The following is a 27014-nucleotide window of genomic DNA, read 5'->3' on the forward strand; positions in this document are numbered from 1 at the left end:
CTAGGTGAGTTTGATTTGGTGGGACAGGCTGCTGTTCCTGTGGGATGCTGATACGGCCAGGACTGTGCTTCCTTCCGAGCGGAACGCACACGTTCTTTTGTGTTTTGTCCTCCCCTTACGGGGGTGGTATTTGGATCCTCTGCCTTTGTTAACCCAGGAAGTCCTTCTTTATTAATGTTTTTTTTTTCTTCTCTTAATGTATATAACGGTGTTTTTTGTTTTTAAATATTAGTTACTAGTTCTCTATTACTTTAGTCTTTAAGTCATTGTTTGTGTTCGTCTTAAATTGTATTCTGTTTTTTTTTATTCTTGGAAACATTGTTATTTTTTTGTTTTTTTTTTTGTTGTGTTCTTATTGTTTTTATTTTATTAAAATTAAAAGAGGTAATGAGGGGATCCCGAGGGGTGGGGACGAAGTGTCGGCCTCTGTCCGTACATCCTCCTCCCCCCTCATTAATTGAATAGAGCAATATTTATTTCTTCAGAAATATTTTGAAGATTTTCCTCTATGTGCAGCTGACAGAGAGTCCCTCAGGACTCTATAACTGCTGCGGGTGGATGGTGGGCTCAGATTCCAAAAAAAAGTAGATATCGTTGTCGTACAGGAGAAAGTGCCCAACTAACAAGACGTAAAATGTTCAGGAGGGCCGTTTAAGTCACTTTTGCTTGGCAAGCAAATAAACATCAATGCAGTTAGTCATTTTTAACAAGTCAATATATTATACTTCTAAGTTTAAAATTCATTGGAATCTTTTCAGGGCAATATTAAGCTACTAAGATATCGAATAGTCAATGATAACGTTTTTGTAAAAAAATGTCACTTTCTCCTGTATGACTATGATAACCTAATTTTGCATTCTACACACTGATTGTAATTTTATTCGCAAGGATTTCATACATAAAATACAGATATTTCATACAGATGTTCCATAAATTGAGTGTGGTGTCTTTATTACTATCCTAAGGCAAAACCGATATTCGTCCTCCGTCTTCGTGCGGACCAAAACTTCGAGAGCAGATACCGTAAGGGGGTTGGCATCAAATTGTAGAACCAGATCAATGCACAAGTGCACACCTTCGTAAAGTTTGTCGCAAGTTAGTTCACGAGTTAATGTTTGTTACACCTTCGCTAATGAACTAAGGAACTGGTAACTTGGAGACACACAACCCTGTGATCTCAAGTCTGTGCACATTGCACCACATTTGAGAATATTCTATTCCCTTTCCAAAGGTTTGCCAAATAAGTACCTTCGAGTAAAGTAGTCCCTAACCACTTTTCAAGACGATTCCCTCGAGTATTCTTGCACTTATTTTGCGTTCCCTTACAGCATGCTATAAGAGAGATTACTTTTTGAATAAACATTTTTCATGTTAAATGTAAAATGCTAGGTTAATTTAAAATTTTAAATGAATGTTCAATAATGGGTAGAATGGAGAAAAGTACACAAGTGTACAAAGTGATCACTTAAACCAGTCAAATCCCAGGTCATAAGTCTTGAAATACTCAAACATATGTTATTTGTATAATAAGGCAGGCGCCGTGGCGTAGTCGGGTAGACGCTCAACTGCAAAACTGGCGTTGCGGATTCGATTCCCACAATTGCAAAATGAATTTTTAAAAAAATCACATTAATTTTTGCATCTCATCAAAGATGAAGACAAATATGGAAGTCTGGGCATTCAAATTCTTGGAAGTTCTATATATATGAACCAATTTAGAAACCTTGTTCTTGAATCACTAGAGACATCTATCTATAGGTGAGATGTAAAGAATCATACATCATACATGTAAAGTGATCACTTAAACCAGCCTATGACGGTCGTCAGCCCCGTAAATGCCCAGACTTCCATATTCTTCTTCATCTATGATGAGATGTCAAAAAATAATATGAAAATAACTCCTGTAATTGGAGATAATCCAGATTTTGTGAACAAGTATTTGGACACACTCAAAATTTTGTCATATAATTTTTAGAACTTTTTTCAAATTATTGATATTCAAGGACAGGATTGAGGTTTGCAATGGACAGCTTTTGGGAAACAAATAAACTTTTTTTAAAAAAAATATTAATTACTCAAACGAATAATTTAACTAAATTAAAAAATTTATTCCAGTCTAAGGGATTATAAATTGAATATCGTTATTTTAATCACAATTCCCAAGGAGAGTTTAATTTATGCTATAAAAACTGAGTTTTGAAGTATCTAATAAAAGGAAGGACAACGATCATAAAAATTCTGTACAAAAATACAAGTAAATTGAAATATGAATTATATTAAAATTATTCACCCAATTACAGTTTGTCATCTTTACACGGCCAACGAAAACTTCATAAAGACGTCCTGTTATACAAACTTCCCCTCTTTATTTTCCAAGTGAATAATTTTTGTAAATTGTAACTGTATTCCGTGTAATTATCCTATTATAAATTCTTTTTTTCGGAAATACTGAGGAAAAATTTTTCCCAGTATTTATAAAAGTATAAAAGTTTTTTTACAAGATACAACAACAGTAATTTACTTTGAACCTCCCCATAATTATTCCATATGCGTATAGGAACATATATTTTTAAAAAAATTACAAGTTCTGAAAATCTGTGCTTGAATCTCGATGTGAACTTTTACGCTTATGCTAAAAGAAATATGATAAAATATACACGGTTAAAAATACTTATACTTACTTAAAATAACAAATAGTAAGCAATAGTAATTGGAGATAATCCAGATTTGTGAATAAGTATTTGAACACACTCAAAATTTTGTAGGTAGTATTTTGTTCAAAAGGCAATATTACGTTTTAATAAAATACACTTAAGCTATGATCACATTTTTATGAATTTAAAATTTTCATTTATGAAAGGTCTTTTGAAACAGTATTGATTTCTCGGCTTAACTTGAAATGGCTTTATTGAAAATAACGTCCCTTCTCTCGCGCCCCGTCTTCTCGAAATATGCAAATGAAGAGAAATAAGATTCTCCTGACAAAGCCGTACTGAACAAATAGATTTTGTATCGGTGTCAGAGAAAATTGGATCAATTAGCAGCTCGGAACTCTAATATTTCGTTAAATTCCCGCCCGGGAACATCAGCGCAAAGAAAATATCTACATTATGTATATTTGTACATTATTCCTCTTCTTGGGTATGTTTATTATGTGGCTGAATTTCCCTGCGAAACTTGGCTTACTTCGTATTGTTTGAGTAAACCCGGAATTAGAAAGTTTCGGCTTTTAATATCGTCGCTATATAAACAAGCCGATGTTTATTGTTATACTAGGCAACATCGTGTTACGCTGGATATTTTACACGCTCAGTGTAAAACTAGTATAACTCGCAAAGAGAATTTATAATATACGGCAAAAGGATGCATGGAAGATGTTCGAATGGTGATATAAGGAGTAAATGCAAAGCTGGGACAACCATTATCGAAAAAATTAAGAAAGGTGGTGTTGAGATGAGTCGGGCAAATGAATCGAATGAGTGAAGAAAGAATGGTAAAACTAATTTACTAGGCGAATGTGGTTAGAAATAGAAACAGAGAAAGATCGAAGAAAATTTGGCATGACAGTTATTACAAATATTTAAAAGTGGTCAAGTCAGAAGTCGGAATAAACTTCGGGTAAATATGAGGAGGTACATGAATGTGGAAGAAGCGATGATTGTTTGTAAAGTTGGAAATACATGTAGGTTTTAATTATCTCTGCCTATCCGTGCAAGAAGCGGTATGATAGTTAGTTTGTTGAATGGAATTTTGAGATATATTCGTTATATATAAGGTTTATGTTCTCCTTAATTAACCTTCGAATTGCATATCAATCTGTTTTACGTATAGAATAGGATCTTTGAGACAAACTTTTTGTTTTTCAATTGATTTTTGACAGTATTAATTGCACGAAAGTTTAGTTGACGTTTTGAACAGCCTAGATGGAACATTTACACCAGCAAATTAATTTTGATAATTTTAAAACAATCACATAAAATATTTAGATCTTTGAATTAAAAATAATAATTAAAACAAACAAAAATACATATATTTTTTTATTTAAATAAAAGTTTATAATATAATTCGATATCATAATAATATTCTAAGTTCTATGTAGCATTTATGTTCTGGCGGTTGTCAATGAAATATGAGGAGTCCTAATTATTTTCATGAACTCAACTTTATCCTTTTCATATGTACTTTCCATTTTTTACAAGATATTCGAAATGGGATAGAGCCACACATACTGCATCACTGTTACTTAAATACGTTTGTTTATATAATGTAACATGTACAAATGTATTTCCTCTCAATATATGCGTACACACGAGAATTCGCATGTCAAGAGTCTAAGCAAATAGCAGCCACTTCGTGTGGTAATTTGCAGCTTCATACAATTTGTCATATTATTTTGACAAGCGATCAGCAAACATACTCGTCAAAACATTGATAATGAAAACTGTTCTAGCCCAGTGCAGTGGCGTAGCCTCATTTTTTTAATATCCTTACATTTAAATAAAATCATTCAATACCCTTAATTTGTGTTACATGTACACTTTTCAAATATTGTCATTCACAATGCGTTGAGTTTATCAGCTACTTATATTTAAAATATTATCATTTGCAATTTGTTATGCTGTAGAATGTAGTTTATCAGCTTTTTTACTTTTAAAATATTATCATTCATAATTTATTATGTCGTAAGAATGTAATTTGTCAGCAACTTCATTTAAAAAAATTAGACTTTATAAAATTAAACAATTTTGTTTTCACCACTGTTTTATTGACACACTTTATCCAACCAGTTTCGACAAGAACCTTGTCATCATCAGGGTTTATGTAAAAAATTCAAAAATATTGAAATACTCATAATTAATTACCCTTCCCTTACCAAAAACTTCCACGCACTACATAAACCCTGATGATGGCAAGGTTCTTGTTGAAACCGGTTGGATAAAGTGTTCCAATAAAAAAGTGCTTTAAACAAAGTTCTTTAATTTTATAAAGTTTAAAAAATGTGCCACAAAGTATCTGCGAAAAACATTCAAGAAATTTAAAAAATAGGTTCACTCACATTTTGTAAGGATGTACGAATGTTGTTTATCGAGGACTTTAAAAAAAATATTTATATTTATAAATATTTTTTACTCTCCACTTCACTTTTAATAGTATCATTCACAATTTATTGGGTTGTAAGAATGTAATTTATCAGCCACTTTACTTTGTTCTTTCACAAACATTGCACTTTCTGCAAGTTGTTTTAAGGATTTTAGATTCCGATTTTTTTAACGATTTCTTTTATTTATTGATTCAATCGATGTTTGAAAAATGACCTATTTAATAGTCACTATGGTATATATTATATATTTAATTGTTACAATAAATGTAGGTAATGTTAATAATATGAGGGACTGCGGATGACTGACTTATGAACGGAAAAATATGTTTTGGTAGATAATGAGATCAATGGAATAAAACATAATCAAACATGATCTTTAGTAGAGGCGAGTAGTAAAGAAAAATAAGATAGTATTAAAGACATATTTATTATCATCCTGTATATATATTCCAATCACATGTCGATGGTAAAAAAACAATCTGTATTTATCAAATGTATGTCAACAATATTTTGCCCAACATTATAATGTGTATCATGAATGCTTAATATCATAAATCTCCTGGCGGGGTTGATTTAGTCCTAATAAAATATTTGAAGAGGGTTGTTTTACCATTTAAATGTTTGACAACCCTTACAGCGGGACCTGACGCGTCTTGTGTTCGCAATTAATTCCTGTTTGTTCAAGAAGCTCGCATTAATTCAGTTGTCATTCAGTCTGGAGTTGGAATGCTCGAATCAGACTGACGTATGACGTCACTCGGAGTGTAAAGTGTTCATAAATTGGCTATAAAATGCGATGTTTATCGTTAATAAGGAAAACAATTTATGTTTTTATTTCGGTGAAATTGTCATTTATAACGTTTTCAAAATATAACACTTAATTTCCTTGCGAAGTAATTTTTTCACAATTTGTCAATGTTACTAAAATGACGAGGAAAGAAATCAAATTTAATACTTCTATATTTTTTCTTTTCAGTTATAGAATTTTCGGTATATAAAAATTCGATTCGGAGTCAATTTTATTTGGATATTTTCTATATGTTAGTTCACTTAATACCTATTATATAGATTATCGTCCGCCTCCGTAGTGTAATGGTCAGCACGCTCGGCTACCGTCCTAGAGGACCCGGGTTCGATTCCCTGGGGGGTCAAATAAATATAAGTTATTTTTTTCACTCTAATATTTATTCAATATTACCCTGGACCAGGTGGTACCTGATCACCTTTCCTTCGTGTTAACGATCAAGATAACACTGTTTTTATATAATGCAGTGCCCTATGCACCATTGGAGTGCGGATAAAGGTTTGAAAAAATATAGGTTATTTATTTTTTTATATGCTTTTTTCAGCGGAATAGCGTCATAATATCTATACTTGTTTTAGTCAAGTCACTCAGATCATACTTTTATTACATAATTACATAAACATGACAAACTTACTAACCATTACGTCGCTTCTCCGCAGAGTTAGGTAGAGAGAATAGAAAACCAAACCACTCTGTATTTTACAAACATTCTTCGCCTCTTCCATATTCATGCATCTCTTCATAAAATGGGGATCAGGGCAGTCAGGCGCTGTTTAGAGCTACCCTAGGCGAGGACAATTGTGTCACCTACTTTCAAAATCCGCCAGATCTAATTTTATAAGATTTTAAATTTAAAATGAATACACTATCGGAATGCCAATTGTGGCTTTTATTGTTAGAAATATTGATATATACTTGAAAACCCTGCTAAAAAAATACTTTAAAACAGCGTTGTATATCAAATTCCGCTTTATTCATGGAAGTTGCCTTTTGACCCATATCGGCCAATTAGAGAGCGGGTATAAGTTAAAAATTAAGATAATGTCATTATCGGGTTGAGTCTCGGGTTTTTCTTTTAAATACTAAAAAAATCTAAATAAAACTGGAAAATTCTCTGTTAAATAATATTTTATCTAATGATAGACATTAACATAAATGTTGCCGGAGAATTTTTCGTTTTTTGTAAAATCGACTAACATGGATCTGGCAGATTTTGAAAGTAGGTGACACAATTACCCTCAAGTGATAGTCGACATCAGGGAGACCTGATATGACACGCACAGAAGAAGAAGATATGGCATTTATTTCTCTTTCATATTTTTTTTTCACAATAATTAAAACCATGGTTTGAGTACTTGTTTATTGTAATATTTACACCACGGTTTGAGTACTTGTTTATTGTAATATTTTACGTAGGTAGTGGTAAAATACCGTGTGACTCAATTTTGTGAAGGTTTTCATAACCCATCAATATTAGTAAAGGTTCAGCAAATTGACTGCCGTAAAGCGGCCAGAACATCAATTTTGAGAGACATTATGCGTTATTCAATTTAAAGTAACGACAATCCATTTTGAGATACGTAATAAATTATTTCCAACCCCTGACTTACCTTCTAGTTCTATAAACCATGATTTTATTAAATGAAAATGTAAATTCACGACATTTTGAGTATGTCCAAATACTTGTTTACAAATCTGGGTTTCTCCATTTGAGAGTTTTTTTTTACATTTTTGACGCCTCAACAAAGATGAAGAAGAATAAGAAAGCCTGGACATTTACAGGGGTTTAAAATCAGTCATAAACTGGTTAAGCTAATAATTTATCATACGTGTGGTTGTCAATCACGGGTTGAATGGTGAATGTGACACGTGTGTATAGTGATCATTTAACCAGCCGATGATATGTCGTAAGCCCTATAAATGCCCAGACTTTCATATTCTTCTTCATCTACATTGAGAGGTTTAAATACGAAAATGTTGATATTTGTTTGCTTAATATCTTCCAAAGCTACTCACCGATGCTTTTAAAGAAAATTAAAAATTGGTGATATGTGTTTTTACTTGTGGCAGGGAGAAAATGCGTATTTGAAAAACATTTTTTCTTACCCAAAATGGCAGTGCCATCTATTGAACATAATAATTCCACGCGCAGTATGAAATATTGCTCACATCAGGCTGAGTTCTCTTTGACAGCAACAGTTTTTAAAAAAATATATTGTTTAACAGATTTTTTTATCACTGCTTCACAAGCACTTCGAAAAGGAACACAGTAGAAATGTTTGCTTTTAATTTTCTTTCTCTTTTATTTTACTAGATTAAGCCACAGCATATATAGTTTGCGTGGCAGGACATATATTGTTTTTTTTAATGTTTTTTATTAAAAATATTATCCTTATCCTTAAAATATTCAAAATATTTTAAGGATAAAGTTGTCTTAAACAAAAATTGTCATGAATATGCTACTAGACAAAAGGATAAAATAAGACTACCATTATTGAAAAGAGCTGAGTCGCAAAATCGCTTGATGTATAAGGGTTTAAAAATGTATGATGAGATGCCTGAATGTATGAAGAATGAAAAGTGTCTGAAAGAATTTAAAAATAAATGTCTAAGTTACTGTAAGGAAATGTAAATATATAAAGATGATGTAAATGTATATAATAGTTTATATTAGTTTTAATATAAGCTAACTTAAGAAATAAATAAAAAAAAAATAAAAAAATATATTGAAATGTAAAGCTTCATTTCTTGAATTATTATTTACAGTTATGACATAACCAAAAGTCACATCAAGGGATTCACTTATTTTATTTAATATTTCTTTTTGTGTTTGCTGGTAAGTGATAGCTAGTTATAAAATGGAAAAAAATGTGAAAATAAATTTCAAGCTTTAATTAACTGCGTTCTATATTAATCTTATCGCCACCAAACGAGGCATAAAGAATCAAATTGAAACTGATAACAGAACTCTATAGTATTTTAAAATACATTACGCATTTTCCATTTTTTGCAAACACGTCTCAAAGCCAAATTAAAATGAATCTATATTGTATGTAGAATACCTCTAGACATAAGTCATCCAAAGTAGTTTAGCTGACAATTATTATAAATGTCAGTCGATCGTCAGTCACTAAACCCCGGGTAATTTGTAAACGTCAGCGTCCGTGCCTCTGAACATTAGTGAGGGGATTAACAGGATCCAGGATTAGACTATTCCATTTGTCCTTAGTCCTGAGAATCTGTACCAAACTTGGCTCACTAATCGATACATATTGAGGACTTATCTAATTGAGATTGACATATAATTATAAATTTGATACCTCAAAATTATTAAAAACTAAAATGATCATAATTAAAGTGAAATAAGATATTATATTTTATATATTAAAAACATTATTAATTTTGTAGTATGGTAATATATCACTCTCTTTGTGATTCAGCGTTCATTTTGTAAAATACCACTTTAATAAACACTAATTCGTGACTAAAGGTTTTGAAATAATCATTCCATCATCAGGTCATTAAAATGAAATTGTTACGGTGACATTTATACAAAATAAAAATAAAAATAATTATTGTATCGAACCGAACTTTAAAAGTTAAAAATGAAAAATGCAAAGAATGATAGCATGTGAATTAATTCGGAATAGAATCTTAAATTTGTAAATGAATCTCCCTGTTTAAATATTAAAATAATCATTTTCAAGGATTTTGGCAAACCTGAGGGTGTTTTAAAAAAATATATTAAATTTTCCGAATTCGGGTAATATGGTTGTCATGGGTACAATAGTGAATGTAAGGCAGTGCATATAGCGATCAATTAAACTTTCCAGTGAAAAATTGTTAGCTCTATAAATGCTTTAAATTAATTTCTACTTTAGAAAAAATAATGAATTTTAAGTATCTTCAATTTGGAGCAAATCCGTCAAATTGAAGAAAAAAATAGTCACAGTTTTATTTTTATTACACTGCTACTACATTTTTCTTTAGTAGGAAATATTTCAAAACCTCATTATAAATTTTATAACCTGTAGTTATAGTTGAGTGCCTCCAAAATAATATCAAATATAAATTTACTCTACTTTGAAATGCGCCAATTCGATTATTATGTTATAGATACAAGTATAATTATGAAATTCTGTATTGTAATATATATCACAATATGTGAAAATTCATTCAAAGTAGCTTTTCAAATAATACTGAATCATTATCAGTATTTTCAATACCCGACGCAATTGTCGCAAATAAATTTAAAGCTTTGAACCAAATAAATATCTGCAATCTGTTGATATTATTATACGAGAGGCGAATTGTGAAAATATTGATATCAACCATAATGTTTCAGTGAAATCGAGTTCCATTGTTAAATTGCTCCGGACGTAAATAATACCTAAATTTACATTCTATACGGGTATCTTTTTTGATGAATTCGTTTATTTTAAATCGGTGTGTAAAAATTATGACGTGAGTTTTTGATCCTCCTTTCAATTTTTCATTTTATTTTACCTTTACCTCTAGTAATGTCAAATCGTTTAAGAAAATAATAGTTTTCCACATATAATTATCGTTTAAAGCTGAATCAATTATTTATTAATTTAAATGTAAAAAAAGTTATTTCAAATCAAAGTTAAAAATTATGCAATCAAACGAGTTCATTACATTAAATTTTTCCATGCTTAATTATGAAAGTAGATTTTCAGTGAGGTTAATAATTTACTTTTGATGAATTTTGGGAGTTATTTGAATACAAAACATCAGCTCCCTTAAAACTTGAAAATTTGATGGAGAATCTCAAAAATATGTATTTGTGAAGTGTATGTAGATAATAAGTGGGTTATCTTTTAGAAATATACAATACTCTTAGACCAAATTAAAGGCTTTATTCATACTAGGAGCGACTCGTAAACTAGAATCTAGTGTTAATTTGAATGTATTCGTATACAGGGGGCGATAAAAAAAATTGAATCTCCTAAGTATTAATATTACAATAACAGGGTTTGATATTGCGAGTTCTCTACCTATCTCAATGTATTTCACTCCCTCAATAGGTTCACGTATATTATACGAGATTCACAAGTGTGGAAAGACTAGTCATACTATAAATACATCAATGATAAAGTAGCACCGTTATAAAACAAATAAAAATATAAAAAATGCATAATGTAATAAAATAAGGACAAGTCATAAGGACAATTGTAAAATGAATTCAAGATATACACTAAGACCTCACTTTGCGTCGTAGGTACGATCCAAAATTTAACGACGCAATTTACAAAACCGGAAATTACCTTTTAGAAAATTCAAAAAAATATTTTCTGAATAATAATTTTAAAAAACAACGCAATTCGAAAAAACAACGACGCGAAAATGAGTCTTAATTCAGTAAAGACGCAACATCGAAAAAACGCAAAGTGAAACGACGCAAAGCGAGGTCTGAGTGTATTTATTTTTAATTGGCTTGGGTGTTTGTGATGTGTGTTTCACATTTACCTTCTCTATCCTCACTATCCTACCTGCAGACAAGCCTATAAAAAAGAGGCTTTGCGAGTTATTCCTTTTTAAAAATAAAACATAGAAAAACACAAATACTTTTCAAAATAACCCTTTTGCACACAAAACACGATTCCGTTTGTATTATGGAAACGCAGTGGGTAGGCAAGGTACCAGCACGCAGTATCAGTACTTTGAAATGTAAGTACATACAACACAATGAGATGGCTTTGGAGACGACAGATTCAGATAGAAATCGAAGGGCGTGACGAGCGACATTTATGCTAATCTATCTGTCAAGTAAACCTAAACAAGCCGCACGCATACAGAATCAGGGATGACACAATAACCACCAAAACTGTTTATTTATTTTTATGTTTATATATGTAATAATCAATTCAATACATTTATGTTGATAATAGTTTTGATCATAATTTTATTAAAGATTTATATTTTTTTAATGATTTTTATGGATATATATTTTTTAAATGATATTCTGATCCTGTCATTATGAAATAGGGATGAAATATTAACTATTATTTTTTTCTCATCAATTGATTCGGCAGACATTTTGTGGTAAAATCTATCCCTTTTTTATTTTGACTTCGTAAATACCAATATTTCACTAGTACCTACTATTTAGCAAGTAAAACAAAAAATAAAAACCACATTTTTCGTTGAACTTTCCCATTTTCTTTTAATATTCAATTAATATTTTAAAAACTTTACTTGGTAAATATCACTGTTTCTTAAAATCTATTGTGACACGTGTTTTGATGCATTCCGCTTCACTTTTAAACAACGCGATTGAAAAATAATACGGAATGCATCTCGGAATGGTATTTATCTAGTACATAAAACTAAAATAATTAAATATTATTTTGATCGTTTATTTTTTGATCGAAACATATTTTATGACGAAAATGAATTTATTCACATTTGTGAAATTTTATCCATCTTCAAACATTGTCGAAAAAAATCAGCTAAGTGATATAATCTGTTGCATTTTTCCTGTATTTTATCCTTGAAAATGATTTAATGGCACCTAAAACGAAAAAAATAGCTACACAAAAAATTGCCAGCCCTGATTTTGTATTATGTATGTTTATATATAGATGACAGCACTTTATTGCGAAAATTCCGGTGACAAGCGACATCTCAGATGAGCAGTTGACGGAGATTGTGGTGAAGTGAAAGTGTATTGTAAGTTTGGGGTGATTTTGGGATTTCCGATATTCAATTCATGGCGGTATACAATGACTCACCCTTACGCCCTGGCAGTGGCGCGGTATTATGACTATTTGTAAGAACAAATTTATCAATATTTCATATTGTAACTCTATATCTTTTAACTCTATACTTTTTAACTATCATTTATCCGGCTTGCGATGGATTCTGTACTCACACTATGTTTAACTATACCCAGGGTACATTTTACAAGACTTATTTTTACTATTACTACTACTACTACTACCATCACGCTGTTTTCCCGCAGGGGTAGGCAGAGAGGATGGAACGCCACACTCTTCTGTCCTGACATACACTCCTCGCCTCCTTCACATCCATACATCTTGTCATACATGCCCTCCGATTACGCAGACTTTTGACACCGCCAGATTTTAGGTTCTGATTGATCTGATCGTGCCAAGATTTTTTCGGTCGTCCTCGTTCTGTTTTCCCTCTCACATTTACCACATATATTTTCTTATTCATTCTCTCGTTATTTATTCGCTCCACATGTCCATCCCACCGCAAAGAACTCTTCCTAATCTTTTCAATTATTCCTCGTTCAGCCTTACATTCCTTTCTTACATTTTCGTTTTTCATTCTGTCATACAATGATTTTCCACACATTCGACTTATTTTTAAACTTTCTAAAATAAAACAACTTTGTTTTAACCACTTTTTATTAGTACACTTTTTCCAACTGATTCCGACAAGAACCTTGTCATCCTCAGGGTTTATGTACTAATTCTAAAACATTGAAATACTCAGAGTTAGGTTACTATGAGTATTTCAATGTTTTGGAATTAATACATGAACCCTGAGGATGACAAGGTTCTTGTCTAAACCGGTTGGAAAAAGTGTACCAATAAAAAAAAAAAAGAAACGCCAGAAAATACCATTTTCATTTTTATTATTAAGCTTATAATTTGACCAGATAATTTATTTACAACATTTTGAGTGTGTCCAAATACTTGTTCACAAAATCTGGATTACCTCCAATTACAGGAGTTATTTTCATATTATTTTTATCCTTGAGTTTAATCTTGCCGAGGGTACATTTTACATGACTTATTTATAAAACTGTACGATTATTTTAATAACATGCAATTAAATACGTCTGCCTCCAAAGTGTAAGGGTGAGCACTATTTATCTTATTTCCTATCCCATCCATACCATCTCAACAGATCTTTCTTAATTTTATCAATAATGCTTATGTCAGCCTTGCATTCTTTCCCTATTTCACAATTCGAATCACACATCATTTTGCAGCACAAATGTGATCAAATTTTGACTGCATTCAGTCTATTCGTTTTTGCCAACTCCATACTTGACTACCATACATTGGAAACGGTACTAGAACTCCGTTATGTACTGCCAGTTTAGCTTGGGCTTTTAAGCTTTTACATGCGAATAAATGATTATTTGATATCGTATATCTGTTGCCTCTGTAGTGTATTGTAATTGACCCGTATGTAGTGTAATGGCCACTACGCCCGGCTACTGTATTGGAGGTCCCGGGTTCGATTTCCAGGGGGGGTCAAATAAATAAAAGAGAATTTTTCACTGTAATATTTATTCAATATTACCCTGTACATACTTTAAACGAAGGGGTGATCACCTTTCCTTAAATTTTTAACGATCAAAATAATATTGCGTTTATATTATACAGTGCCCTTTGCACCATCGGGTGCGACTGAGAGTTTGAAGAAGGAGAATAATAAAATAGGGTATGACCGAATGATGTGATTTATTATCCATTATTAATTTACGACTTTCTCTTTCATAATAAATAATTAAAAACTGGACCATTTTAACCCTTTGTTGAATCATTAAGCTCATGATAATTTTTTCCTTTTTTTCAGCTATCAGCGCTTTCATAATTAGTTCGGACAGTTTTTGTGTAAAAAAATTAAGAGCTACTCCAAACTTCCGACTTCCAAGTAATACATAGTGATAGGCGGAAACGGCTGTGCAGTAATCCTAGTGCGACCAACCGGATGTGCCTGTCTTTAGCAATCTGCTTAGTCGCATCCACGCTCACAGCCTCCAACTTCCGGTGGCTATTAATCTTAAACCTGAAATCTTACCCTATCCATCTATTCCACAGCTGAAGCAAATCTCTGGCACTGAAACAAATTATGGGTGATTTTGAGGCTTCCCGTTCGGATTAATAGTAAAGAGATATTACGGTTCCTAACACGACAGGATTCCATCCTGTTTCTTCATTGATTCGTTTTTATTGATTACACTTTTGAAATAATTGCTTTCGAATTGGATACGTTTGATGAACTTTGATTTCCTAAATATTATGAATACTTACATTTTAAATATTAAAAAATCATTATTTTTGGTGAAATTTAATGTTTATTTCAAATAAATAAGTCATTCGTACCCGGCCACGCTTTACTGTTTCTCAGTTTGGGCCCATGGTAAAGAATGAAAATAATTAGCACATTTTTAAAATTTGTTTTACTTCAAAATATAGTTATGTAAATTTAAAAAAAAACAATACAATGCAATTGAAAACAATGAAATTAAATACATATGTAAAAAAGACTATTCGCCATGAACAATGTTTTTTAGTATTGGCTGTTACGTTTAACAGATGGCGCTTCAATTGTGGCTTTGAAAAAAAAATAGTTTGCAAAAAGAACATTGTTTCTGTGGCGCTTTATATATATGTAAATATTTTTTCTGCCATAGGGATACGTTTAAGTTCATTTTAATAAAAATCAAACACTTGAATAATCCACTTAATTGAGTTTTATTTTTATTTACAACTAGTTTCGAAAACGACAATTGTTTTCATCTTCTGGTACAAATTAAAACTGTAGTTTTAATTTGTACCAGATGAAAACAATTGTCGTTTTCGAAACTAGTCGTAAATAAAAATAAAACTCAATTAAGTGGATTATTCAAGTGTTTAATTTTTATTAAAATAATCATGTCATTCCACAAAGTTAATGCCGAATCAATAAATAATATATTTGAGTTCATTGATCGATTCGGCAGTCTATGGTTGTATCTATCCATTTTTCATTTATATTTTACTTGGTAAGTACTAGTTTTTCTTAAAATCTATTCTGACATTTGTTTCGATTCATTCTGCATCATTCTGAATTGATAAAAATAGATTTATTGTGAATCAAACGATTTCAAACAAATAATGCAATTCATTTTATAAGTAGGTGTAACCTTGTCATTCCAGGTCTTAGAATCTAAGGGAACCATTAGACCTTAGATGGTTCCACCGTCTTGAATCACCTATTCCTATGTTTCGTGATATACATTAGAAATTCATGAAACTAAATTTAACGTGAGGGCCGATGTTCAAGAAACTTGTGGACTGTATGAAATTTCAGCTAAGATATCTCAGTTAAGTCAAGTTACCTTACTGCGGTTGTTTAGTCGTTTTATAAAGTTTGTCTTCGAAGAGTGAATACCTCATATCTAGACCTACCTGCCGAAGGTGGTCAAAAACAAACATTTTTTGACATCTCAACATAAATGATGAAAAATACGGCAGTCTGAGCAATTACAGGGCCTACGATCTCTCATAGGCTGGTTAGGAATCACTTTACACACGTAACATTCACTATTCCATCTTTACTAGTATTTGGATTTAGAAAGCTTTTATTTAGCAGAGGCTCTTTTTTATTATTTGTGAATACGAAATATTTTACCAGTAGGGTGAATAATTCGCTCACTCCTTTCAACAACGTCATATATCAAAAATCGTCAGTTTTCAGTTGTGCAATTTTTTCGGAATGCCTAGAATGTGTACTATATCCCAGCAAAAGTGGCATATTTTTAACTTAATATTTACTCGTTACAGGGCAGAAAGTGTTTTGCATTTTGATGAAAAGGTTTTGTTTAATTTGTTTTCAAATATACTTAATATTTTTCAAACGGAGAAAAAATATTCAGGTTTTACCTTAAAAGATCTGTTGCACAGTAAAAAGTTCAATAAGTGGCTTGATATTTATTTTCAATAAATTTTATTATATTTTTAAAGTAAGAATAAATAAATTAATTAATTAAAGTGTAATGCCGTATATTTGAAACAAGTGAAAATTCTTAAACAACATGAAGAAAAAGAGAAAATTATTGTGACAGACAGATATAGAAATCATGTAATAATAAATACAAAAATTCTAAGTTTGAGTTTTTTTCCTGCTTATTTAATAACTATACTGTCATTGATTGCTGCTTTAATTTACTTTACATTGGTGGTTTTTGGTTACTTAAATACGAGATAAATGTATGTCGAGATATTACGCTTGAAAAAGTACGACCCGAGTTGACTAGTCATGCAAAAAAATGTGCCTAATAAACGTGACTCAATTCTCTTCCAAAAAATTATTATCGGATCGCCGTCTAAGAGGTTTTACTTTTTAAAAATTCACAAATAATAAAAAATAGACAGCTTATTTGGCGGTTATATTAAAAGTATTTGATAAATTTATAAATAATATGACAATATATTGTATATTCGACTGCAGATCAAATGAATTAGTAATGTCATGTCAAATATTGATGGAATAAAATAGATTTATATTGCGTACTATCCAATCACATCAGTAAATAACGGATGGATAAATTCGGGCCCGAAATCCCAATTTGGATTAACTTTGGGCGTCATTAACATTAGCGTATTGTTAATCCGGCCGATGAACTTATCGCGCTGTTGCTGACCATTTTCAATTTCATAAATGACTAGTGCCAATAATAATTAACGTTTGTGGTATACTTCAATTACAGTCCAGTACAGTGCAGACGCGCAATTATTATCGCAAAACTAGTATGATCAAGTTTTCCAATTTTGATACAAATTGTTCAATAGCTTAATTGTCAATTAAATACTAATCTAAATTTGATATATTTGAACGGGTGCATAGTGTGTGATGTCACTGTAGTCGTCAACGAGCTGCTAAATAAAAACTTTTTCAATCCAACATAGATGGCTCTTGTGTTCTCATATGTAAAGCGTTATGAGATTAATGGTATATGTATGAGATCCAAAAAAAATAAAAGTGTGTTGGGCAGATTTTTTTAAAGTTCTTTAGTTAGCTTATATTACATTCAATACAAACTATTTTTTGTACTTATCTTGACTTTCAGTACTTTATTAATATTTTTTTATTTATTTAAAACTATTTAGAATGGAGAATGTTGCACGTATGTTTAGTGATCACTTAACGACATTTAATGACAAGTCATAAGCCCTTTAAATACCCAGACTTCCATATTCTTCTTTACCTATGTTGAGATGATTTTTTTTACGAACAACTACAATATAAATAAAGTGGATAAAATTCAGATATGAACATTATTTTGACACACTCAAAATGTTGTAAACTATGATCATTCTGAAAAATAAAAATAACACAGTGTACGAAGTATATAAAAAGGCGCCGTAAGGCAGCTGGATAGACTCTTGCCTACGCAACTGGCGTCGCGGGTTCGATTCCCGACAGTTGAAAAATAAAATTCTAAAAATATTTACTATCAATTGGTTTTGTGATGTTAAGTTTTGATTTCACGTATACCTTCCCTATCCTTACATCCTACGCACATACCTCTTAAATATTGTATAAACTTTGTATCTTTCTCATTATAGATAAAGGTCATAAACCAGCTTGTCATAGGACGGGTTATAAGTCCTGCAAATGCCCAGACTTTTATATTCTCCTTCATCTATATTTAGATGTCAATATAACTCTTCAGTGGAGAAATCCTCATTTCGCTTACTCCTTTCAACAACGTCATATATCAAAAATCGTCAATTTTCAGTTAAGCATGTTTTCGAAATGCCCAGAAAATTTACTATATCCCAGCAAAAGCCGCATATTTTTAACATAATGTTTACCCGCTTCAGGGCAGAAAGTGTTGTTTTTGGAATTTTGAAAAAAAGGTATTGTTTAATTATTTTTGTATATATACTAAATATTTTTCAAACAGAGAAAAAACATTCAGGATTAACTAAAAAGATATGTTGCACAGTAAAAAGTTCAATAAGTTGCTTGATATTTATTTTTCATACATTTCATTATATTCTCAAACTTTAAAAATGATCTCCTAAAAAATCAAGTTTTTTTATGAATAACGTTGTTGAAAGGAGTGAGCGATTTGTGAACGTATTGAGAAACACTAAAAAAGTTGCGATTATTTTTATCTCCGCTAAGATTTTTACAAATTAACCCTTTCCATACTCAATCGATTTTGTAAGGGTTTTATTAAACAGTTTAAATAATCCTACCAGGATTAGATATAATCTGACTCGTGTTGTGTATTTTTACTGTCCGGTCGCATACGAGTACAGTTAACCCCCCTGTAACGTTGAGATAAGAAGCGCGTTATCGGGGGGACCTTTATAAGGGGTTAATGTTTCCAACTTAATTTTGTACATTTTAACCAGTGAAAACGGCTTAAATGAGTAATTATTAAATTAAAATACAAATCAAATACTTTTGCCCTCTATAACGTTCCCTCCGCTAACGCGGTACTTATCTCAACGTTATGGGAGGGTTTACTGTATTTCTATATGAGCTTTTAATCTACTAAAGTTAAGGGCTTAATAGGCTAGAATAATACGAGAAAGTTCTTGCAAGGTTGCTGCTTTATTTAAAGCCAATACTTTTCATAGGGGAGTGGTGAACCGGTGCTGTGGGTCGGAAAACGGTATGATAAACTTGTTAACAATGATAATGGATATTACGTTTAAAATTACACATATGGAGTTTATTAATTAAGTCAAGCTTGTAAATAAACCGATTCCGACAAAGTTCTGTGAACCTAAAAATTATACTGTGTGAATAGATACGAGTATATGTAGAGTCGGGTGGGGTAACTGTACGCATATTTTTTTTATTTCGTACGGCTCCTGTTAGAGGTAATTTACATTCAACTATCGCAGGTAAAATGACCATTTTTATAGTTTGTGCAATTCTCATGCCACCATGCTGTACATTGACGGTTTAACAATTGCAAATATAAATAATACAGGGAAAAAATTGAGATACCTCGAAAAAATTCATTTGCCTGAAAATTTTTAACATTCGATACAAGGTCCTCTGTACACACGACCAGCTTCAAGGCCACCCAAAGCGCTTCTAAATATTGGATCAGCGCATCTCTACCATGTACGGACTAGTCGCAAACTTCACTGCGTTCACTTACCCTCCGCTTACAGTTACCCCACGCGACTCTATACAGCAAATGAAAAGGCATATAAAAAATATTTATATCAAGAGTTATCACTCAAGCCAGTCAAATGCCAGGTTTTAATCTCTGTCATCTTCTTTTGTAGGTGCTTCATCTCAAGTTGTGACACCTATATTATAAATATGTTAAGATAATAAATAATCAAGTGTCTCATAGGGTAAAATGATTTTATGAATATTTAAAAAAATACGATTAAAAATGAATAAATAAATTTCAAGTGGGGCTCAAGTATGTCAAATTAATCCAGGAATATACCTTGGCAGAAATCTTAAATACAAATAGAAAGACTCCTTGCTTAAGAACGCTTTTCCTATTCCAATATAGAAGGCTGTTGTGAACTCACATGTACTAAGGTCATGAGTTTTATCAATATATCAGGAAATTCCAAAAATTGAGTAGTGTGCATGTCAATCATGTGTAAAATTCGTGAATGTTACACGTGTGTAAATAGATTACTTAACCAAGCCTATGACTGTCGTAAGCCCTGTAAATGCCAAGACATTCATATTCTTTTTCATCTATGTTGAGATGCTAAAAATATTTAAAATAACTCCTAAGCGGAGATAATCCAGATCTTGTAAACAAGTGTTTGGACATACTCAAAATAAAATAACTGGTTAAATATAAGCTACATAATAAATACCTTTGAATAAAAATAATAATATTAAATGTCAATTATTAGCAAAAGAGTAAAATATTAATACAGCGAAGTAATGCTGAGTTTTCACTGTTGTAAAAAAACGTGTTTATGGAAAGTGAACTTCAATTTCATTTAAGCATTATTTCGTAGCTTTCCATGATTATCATCGCTGTATGTAATAAAAACTCGAAAAAAAACTATTACGTCACTATAAATCAATGAATTACATAATTTTTCCGTTATTTCGCATGTAAATCGGCGTACGGAAACAGCGGAAGAAAAATACTGCCAGTGTCATACATAATTCATACAACTTTATTATGTTCGATAATGGAATAAAACCCGCCAATTCCAAATTTGAAAAAGAATAACTTCAAATCCACGTTCCATCCGGATAATCGAATCCCCACCACATTATAGGATACTGTTTTATACTTAAGGATTTATTAGTGGGGTCAGAGTCAGTCGCGGTCTGACACGGCCCGGGGAAGGTTGTTTTTCCGCTCCGAGCTCTCGGCTCCTGCGCTTTCCCACGAAAGCGCGCTGTAATACTATGAATAATACAATCCCGCCAGGAAAATATATGGTGGAAGGTGTGACGATATTATGTATGGTTACTTCCCGCCCGGGAATCGTTACTGCTCTGTCAACGTTTTAAATAATGCATTATCAGTTATGAACATATGAAATATTCAAGGAATGATTCAGAGAGAATGTAGCAGTTGCCCCAAGTGTTGCGACTTTTATTGTGATAGTGGTGATAAGGAAATTGTGAAACAAGTGAAAAAACTGTTTTTGAAACCGTTTAAAAAAGTGATCATGGTTTGAACGTATTCTAAAATTATTTTTACAGGACTTTGGAATCAGAAAACATTCACTGGAATGTCATAATAAGGTAAGACGAATTTCAAAACTAAGTTTTACAGTATCATACAATTGAACTAGATTTTACGTACCAACTTTGTGATTCAAGTTTTTATTTTATTAAATTCGTAATTTTTTTTAATGGACATAAAAAAACATATTTTAAAGAATATTTTATTAAAAAATTAATAAAACGCATTTGTTTAATTCAAAATTTATATAACTAGTTAAAAATCAATTAAAAACTAGATTTACAACATTTTGAGTGTGTCCAAATACTTGTTCACAAATCTGGATTATCTCCAATTAACGGAGGATTTATCATATTATTTTTTAATATCTCATCAAAGATGAAGAAGAATATGAAATTCTAGGCATTTACGGGGCTGACGACCGTCATAAGACCTATGACGGTCGTCAGCCCTGTAAATGCCCAGGCTTTGATATTCTTCTTCATCTTTGATAAGATGTCAAAAAATAATATAAAAACTAGATGTTTTTTTTAAGTCGCTATTATACGTAATACTTAATTTTTTTCCGCCGAAATGTGATCAACCTTTTAAAATCAAGATGAATAAATAAAAAAAATCTAGTAATAGTTAATATACCATATCCCAAGAAGTGAGAAAATCCCTCAAGAATTCAGTACGCTCATGTCATTAAATTTTATGTACCATACACAATAAATAACGCCCGTTAAAATGTAGAAGAATATTTATTATGGTGGTATTTTGTTTTTTCTTCTTTTCTAAAAACATCTCCCTTAAATATAAACCGTAATATATTATGACCCCAGAAATGAGAAAAAAAGATCCCTGTATAATATAGGCATTGTAGGGCTCCATTTTAATATACAATATATAAAAAAATGCTTTCTGTATATTTTGAAGGTATATTTAATTTTATATAACTTTCTTTATTAAATATTTCAAATTCTTTATTTTGAGTAATAGTGGATAAAAAAGAGAAAAGGTATTTTTAAAAAGATAGCATGGTTTTTTATACGATGATTTTTTATTCAAACTTACAATTAATCGTTTATATATCAGGCAGTATATTATTTCTGATCAAACCAATGTAAAATAATTGATAAATATAAGGAATAAGAGAGAAAAAAAATGAAATTTGAATATTAAATTTATTATATTACAAAAAAGAACATTGTCAGCTTTGAGAGGACTCTAGATATTTTTATATGTTATACAACCTGAAATGCTATGTACTTATGTATGAATAGTCGATTCATATGACGATTACGACTTTTTAGTAAACATATTTATTTCATTTCATTATTAAACTTTTCGTACATAATAAATGTACATTGGTGGGTTTATTACTTAAACTATCTTACTTCCAAAAACATACTGATGAAAAAGGTTGATGAAAAATGTATACATAAATGTTTGTTAATAATTAAAGAAAACACTTTGTTTTTTACCACTTGAGTTTTTATTAAAGACTACATGTTTCAGAAGTTAAACTTCCATCATTCAGGTCTGTATGTTATTATACAGACCTGAATGATGGAAGTTTAACTTCTGAAACATGTAGTCTTTAATAAAAACTCAAGTGGTAAAAAACAAAGTGTTTTCTTTAATTATTGTAATATGTCTTACCACAAAGTTAATGCCGAAACAATAAATAAAATAAATGTTTGTTAATGTTAAATCATATACATAATTTCATTTCGTTTTAACTAAGTATTTATTGTTTTGGCGTTTAATTTGTAAAACTCCATTTTAATTTATGAATTAATTTTTAAATCAAATACAGATTTTTGAGTCTATAAGTCGTTTTTTATTAGAAACACATGAATATTGTGATAATTGTTTCGCCTAGTTATGGCATTTAAAACGAATGCACAATATTAATTTTTATATATTTTTAATAAAATACAACTTAGTGGACTCAATAAATCTGTGTTTGATTTAAAAATTAATTAATTAATTTAACTAAGTAATTTAAACTTTAAGTAATTTATGAACCATCTCGCCTTAATGCACTTGGGGAAAAAGCAAAATGTAAGAGCACCGAAAATGCTCATATGTTATCAAAAGTTCAATGCATTTTCTCATGCATGCTGTCTTTAGTTCCGACATTTCTAGCATCATAAATCATGTCTATTATTATGCTTTCCTGCGACAATGCATTCATCAACATCCTTTATCCCCGCATGTCACTCGTACTATTATATTTGTGTCAAGTTCTTTTAGTCAATTGCTTAAGCCAAATATGCAAATTGAATATTTTTAAAACGCGTAAATGTTAGGTAATGTGTACATATACAATAAAAATTAATTGATGTTGTAAAATAATATCCATTAGATTTTATTAAATACAACTAAAAACAGAAAAGGCATACACATTTCATCTTTTATCGTGCCTTTTTTTTTTTTTTTTTAGATGGGAATTGCATTTATTATTTACCTTGCTTATTATGTACAAGGTTTATAGATCATTTAGTGGATTTTTGTTTCTTCTAGCTAATTAAATATGTTTTTATTTGAATCTGTGTTGGGAACAGGAGGGATCATCTAGTGTGGGTCAAATAGGAACTTCTCTGCATTTGCTCATTGCTGGGAGGAAACCACGTAAAACTCCTCAGGAGAAGGCGGACTGTTGACTGTCATCAGCAGACCTTCCATTCCACTAGAAGAGGGTTCGGCATTTTGTGTCCTACTTTGGTTTATGTTACCAATGTCCTTCACTATTTTTATCATGTATGATACTACCTCTTGTGACAATTCCTTATGAACTATCACGGATTCGATGTTGGATAGATCCTCACCCAGGCTCCTGCAACGCGCCTCCAGCTGTTGTCTTTCAAAGCTGAAAAGGGGGCAAAGCATCAACAGGTGAGGGACATCTTGAGGTGTCTCATCATCACACGTACAGCTGTCGATCTCGGAGATCTTGAAACGATGTAGGTAGCTCATGAACCCACCGTGACCCGTAAGGATTTGAGTGAGCTCAAAGCCAGGTTTCTGCAGTCTCCTGAAATCAAAGGCATGGAAAATGGTTGGTAAGAACATTTTGGTTACCTTTCCGGTGGTTTCGTTCAAATAACGATCGTTCCAGAGTTGGAGGGTCCTGCTTCTAATTTTCCTTTTGGCAAAACTTAGCGGGAAGTTGGCATAGTCAGGGGCAGTCTTCTTGAGTGTTGCCTCCCGGGCCTTTTCATCCGCCTTTTCGTTCCCTAGGATACCGCAGTGACCCCTTATCCAGCCGATATACACATTCTGGTGTCTGCATCTTAACTTTTGAATATCTGTTCTGATGTCCATGACAATAGGGTTGATCGAATTTCGGTCCGCTATTGCGTGGACGCCAGATTTACAGTCTGTCAGGATCGTTATCTGCTTCCATCTGTTGGGGGGTTTTTTCAAAACATAAAACAAGGCTTCTTTGATCGCATAAAGTTCCGCCTGGAACACAGAACAGAAGTCGTCGAGTTTCAACTTCCTCGAAGGCAGCTCTCTCACGCCATCGAAGGGTACAAAAGCTGCACCTACTTTGCCGTTCAAGAGACTACCATCGGTGAAGATCCTCAACTCTTCCTGCAATGTCCCAGGTAGAGTCTGGTCATCGTACCCGTGATCTATGGAAAGTCGTTCAGCTGGATGAGGGAGGGAGAAGTAGTCTCCGACTCCCTGGTAGAATCTGTCTTCCGGCAGGTCCTGCAAGATAAGGCTTTTCTTGACTGCGTATGCCTCAGCAAGCTCCCTAATCCTCAGATCGAGTGGCATAAATCCACTTAAAACCTGAGCTGAAACAAGGGAGATTGTCCTGTATCCTTTGCATGACCTGATAGCAATATGTCTTTGCATGGAGTCCAGTTTCTTTCTGATGACTTTCTTGCGAACCGCTTCCACCCACACGCTTGAGGCATATGTTATCAGAGGTTCTACAGCGCCTATATATATTTGCTGCATAACTTCCGGTGACGCTCCCCATGTCGGTTTGGCGGCTCTCAAGAGTTTTTTTATCGTGCCTTAAAGTTATGTCACAGCTAACACGTTGCGAAGGTGTATTAAGTGATCACTTAAGCCTGCCAGTGTCAGTACGTAAGCACTAGGAATGCCCAGCCTTCCATATTCATTCGAATAATAATACATGCTTTGTCCCAAAATATCTTATTATATCAACCTAAAAATCAAAGTACACAATTTGATAGAACTACAAAAAATAACAGGATAAATTAGAAATATATTCCTACAGAGGAAATTGAAATATTGTATTATTTCAGGCTCAAAATACTATATTGAAATACGAAATATAAAATCCTAACCTCCAGGTATCGGTGAACGTATTTATATATTATATTATTTATCTTTATTTTATTTAAGTGATTTTTTCAGCCTTTTATTTATTCAAAATTGCCTTGGACTGGTGCCGGAAGCGGAGAGCTGATCAACTTTCTTTCATGTGTTAACGATCAAGATAACACTGCATTTATATGATGCAGTTCCCTATGCACCATTGGGGTTCGAATAAGGGTTTGAATGAATGAATATTTTATTATCATGGACTTGTAATTTCCAAAAAAAATTGTATTCATCTTCTTTTAAATACGTCGAACTAACGTGTTTCATTTTTAAAATATAAATATTTATCCAGGTGTGAAGGGAGTAAATAAATCTGTTTAAATTTAACTTCACAGAATGCTGACAGCGAATGTCTCAAACCTCACGCATTTATGCCGTATTAGTGATATATATCCCTCATAACGCATGATGTTTTCCGGCAGTTTACCGTGAACCAGACAAAAATGTTACGAAGCCAGGACACCCTTTATAACAGGGTGGGCAACCCTTGCTAGTTTTAGGGCCAAGTCATCGAGTCAGGGGATACATAAAATAATATTTACTTTTTACTTAAAATAATAGGTTAAATCGTTTTTTAAACTTGCTTTGCCAAAATTAAGTAGTTAGCGTTTTAGCAGTTCAGTTCAGTTCAAAAATTGATGTAGATAGCGTCTTATACGCCTGAAATATAGGTTTAATTTTTTTGTTCGTTTATATATGTAGATAACGGTCAGTTGGTAATAACATACACCAAATATCTTAAAGTTGACAAAAATGTAGTTAGAGCACTTTACGTAGGGTACGTCGAAATATGACATGGCAGAATCTTGCGATCTATGTACTTCTGATCTGGCCACTTTTTATTATCTGCTTATGAACAGTACTTTTACATTTACTTAAAATTTTTAATGACTTTACACATGATAGAATCACGCTGTGCAACTTTATTGCATAATTATCAACCAAAAATCACGGCGCTATATAAATTTCCCAATATCACATATTATTCCCAACATTTTGAGTGTGTCCAAATACTTGCTCACGAATCTCGATTATCTCCAATTATAGGAGTTATTTTTCATATTATATTTTGACATCTCAACAAAGATGAAGAACAATATAGATGTCTGGGCTTACAACCGTCATAGGCTGGTTTAAGTGATCCCTTTACACACTTGTAACATTCACCAATTCTACCAATGATGGACAACCACACTACTCAAATTCTTGGAAGTTCTATATACTCGTATATGATCCAATTTTGAAACATCGTTCTTGAATCACTTAGAATATCATTAGACATATCTATTGGTGAGATGAAGAAGCTTTTTTTTACTATATTGTTAAGAATAAAATGA

At 31.8% G+C, this 27014-nt stretch overlaps 2 protein-coding genes across 2 annotated transcripts in view; one reads left to right on the top strand and one right to left on the bottom strand.

The window, feature by feature from the left end:
• LOC148303721 (uncharacterized) lies at positions 1-25284 on the bottom strand. Its single transcript, XM_088269498.1, has 2 exons — positions 24246-25284; positions 1-143 (listed from the first exon to the last, which is right to left on the bottom strand). Exons 1-2 carry the CDS (start codon positions 25282-25284, stop codon positions 1-3), a joined length of 1182 nt encoding a protein of 393 aa, XP_088125624.1.
• LOC148303722 (uncharacterized) overlaps positions 20980-27014 on the top strand; it is a 23627-nt gene continuing 17592 nt past the window's right edge. Inside the window, exon 1 of the mRNA XM_088269478.1 lies at positions 20980-21383. The gene's annotated coding sequence lies outside the window, so the exon portion shown is untranslated. The remainder of the gene's footprint in view (positions 21384-27014) is intronic.

The sequence above is a fragment of the Brachycentrus maculatus genome, unplaced genomic scaffold, assembly GCF_059751285.1.
Source record: "Brachycentrus maculatus isolate JH-2025_06_01 unplaced genomic scaffold, ASM5975128v1 h1tg000353l, whole genome shotgun sequence".
NCBI lineage: Eukaryota > Metazoa > Arthropoda > Insecta > Trichoptera > Brachycentridae > Brachycentrus > Brachycentrus maculatus.

Excerpts from the sequence above, each read along its gene's own strand:
- LOC148303721 (XM_088269498.1), bottom strand. The coding sequence starts at position 25,284 with ATGCAGCAAATATATATAGGCGCTGTAGAACCTCTGATAACATATGCC. Across the intron at positions 144-24,245 it reads GATCTCCGAGATCGACAGCT|GCAGAGGATCCAAATACCAC; the intron begins GTACGTGTGATG and ends GGGTTAACAAAG.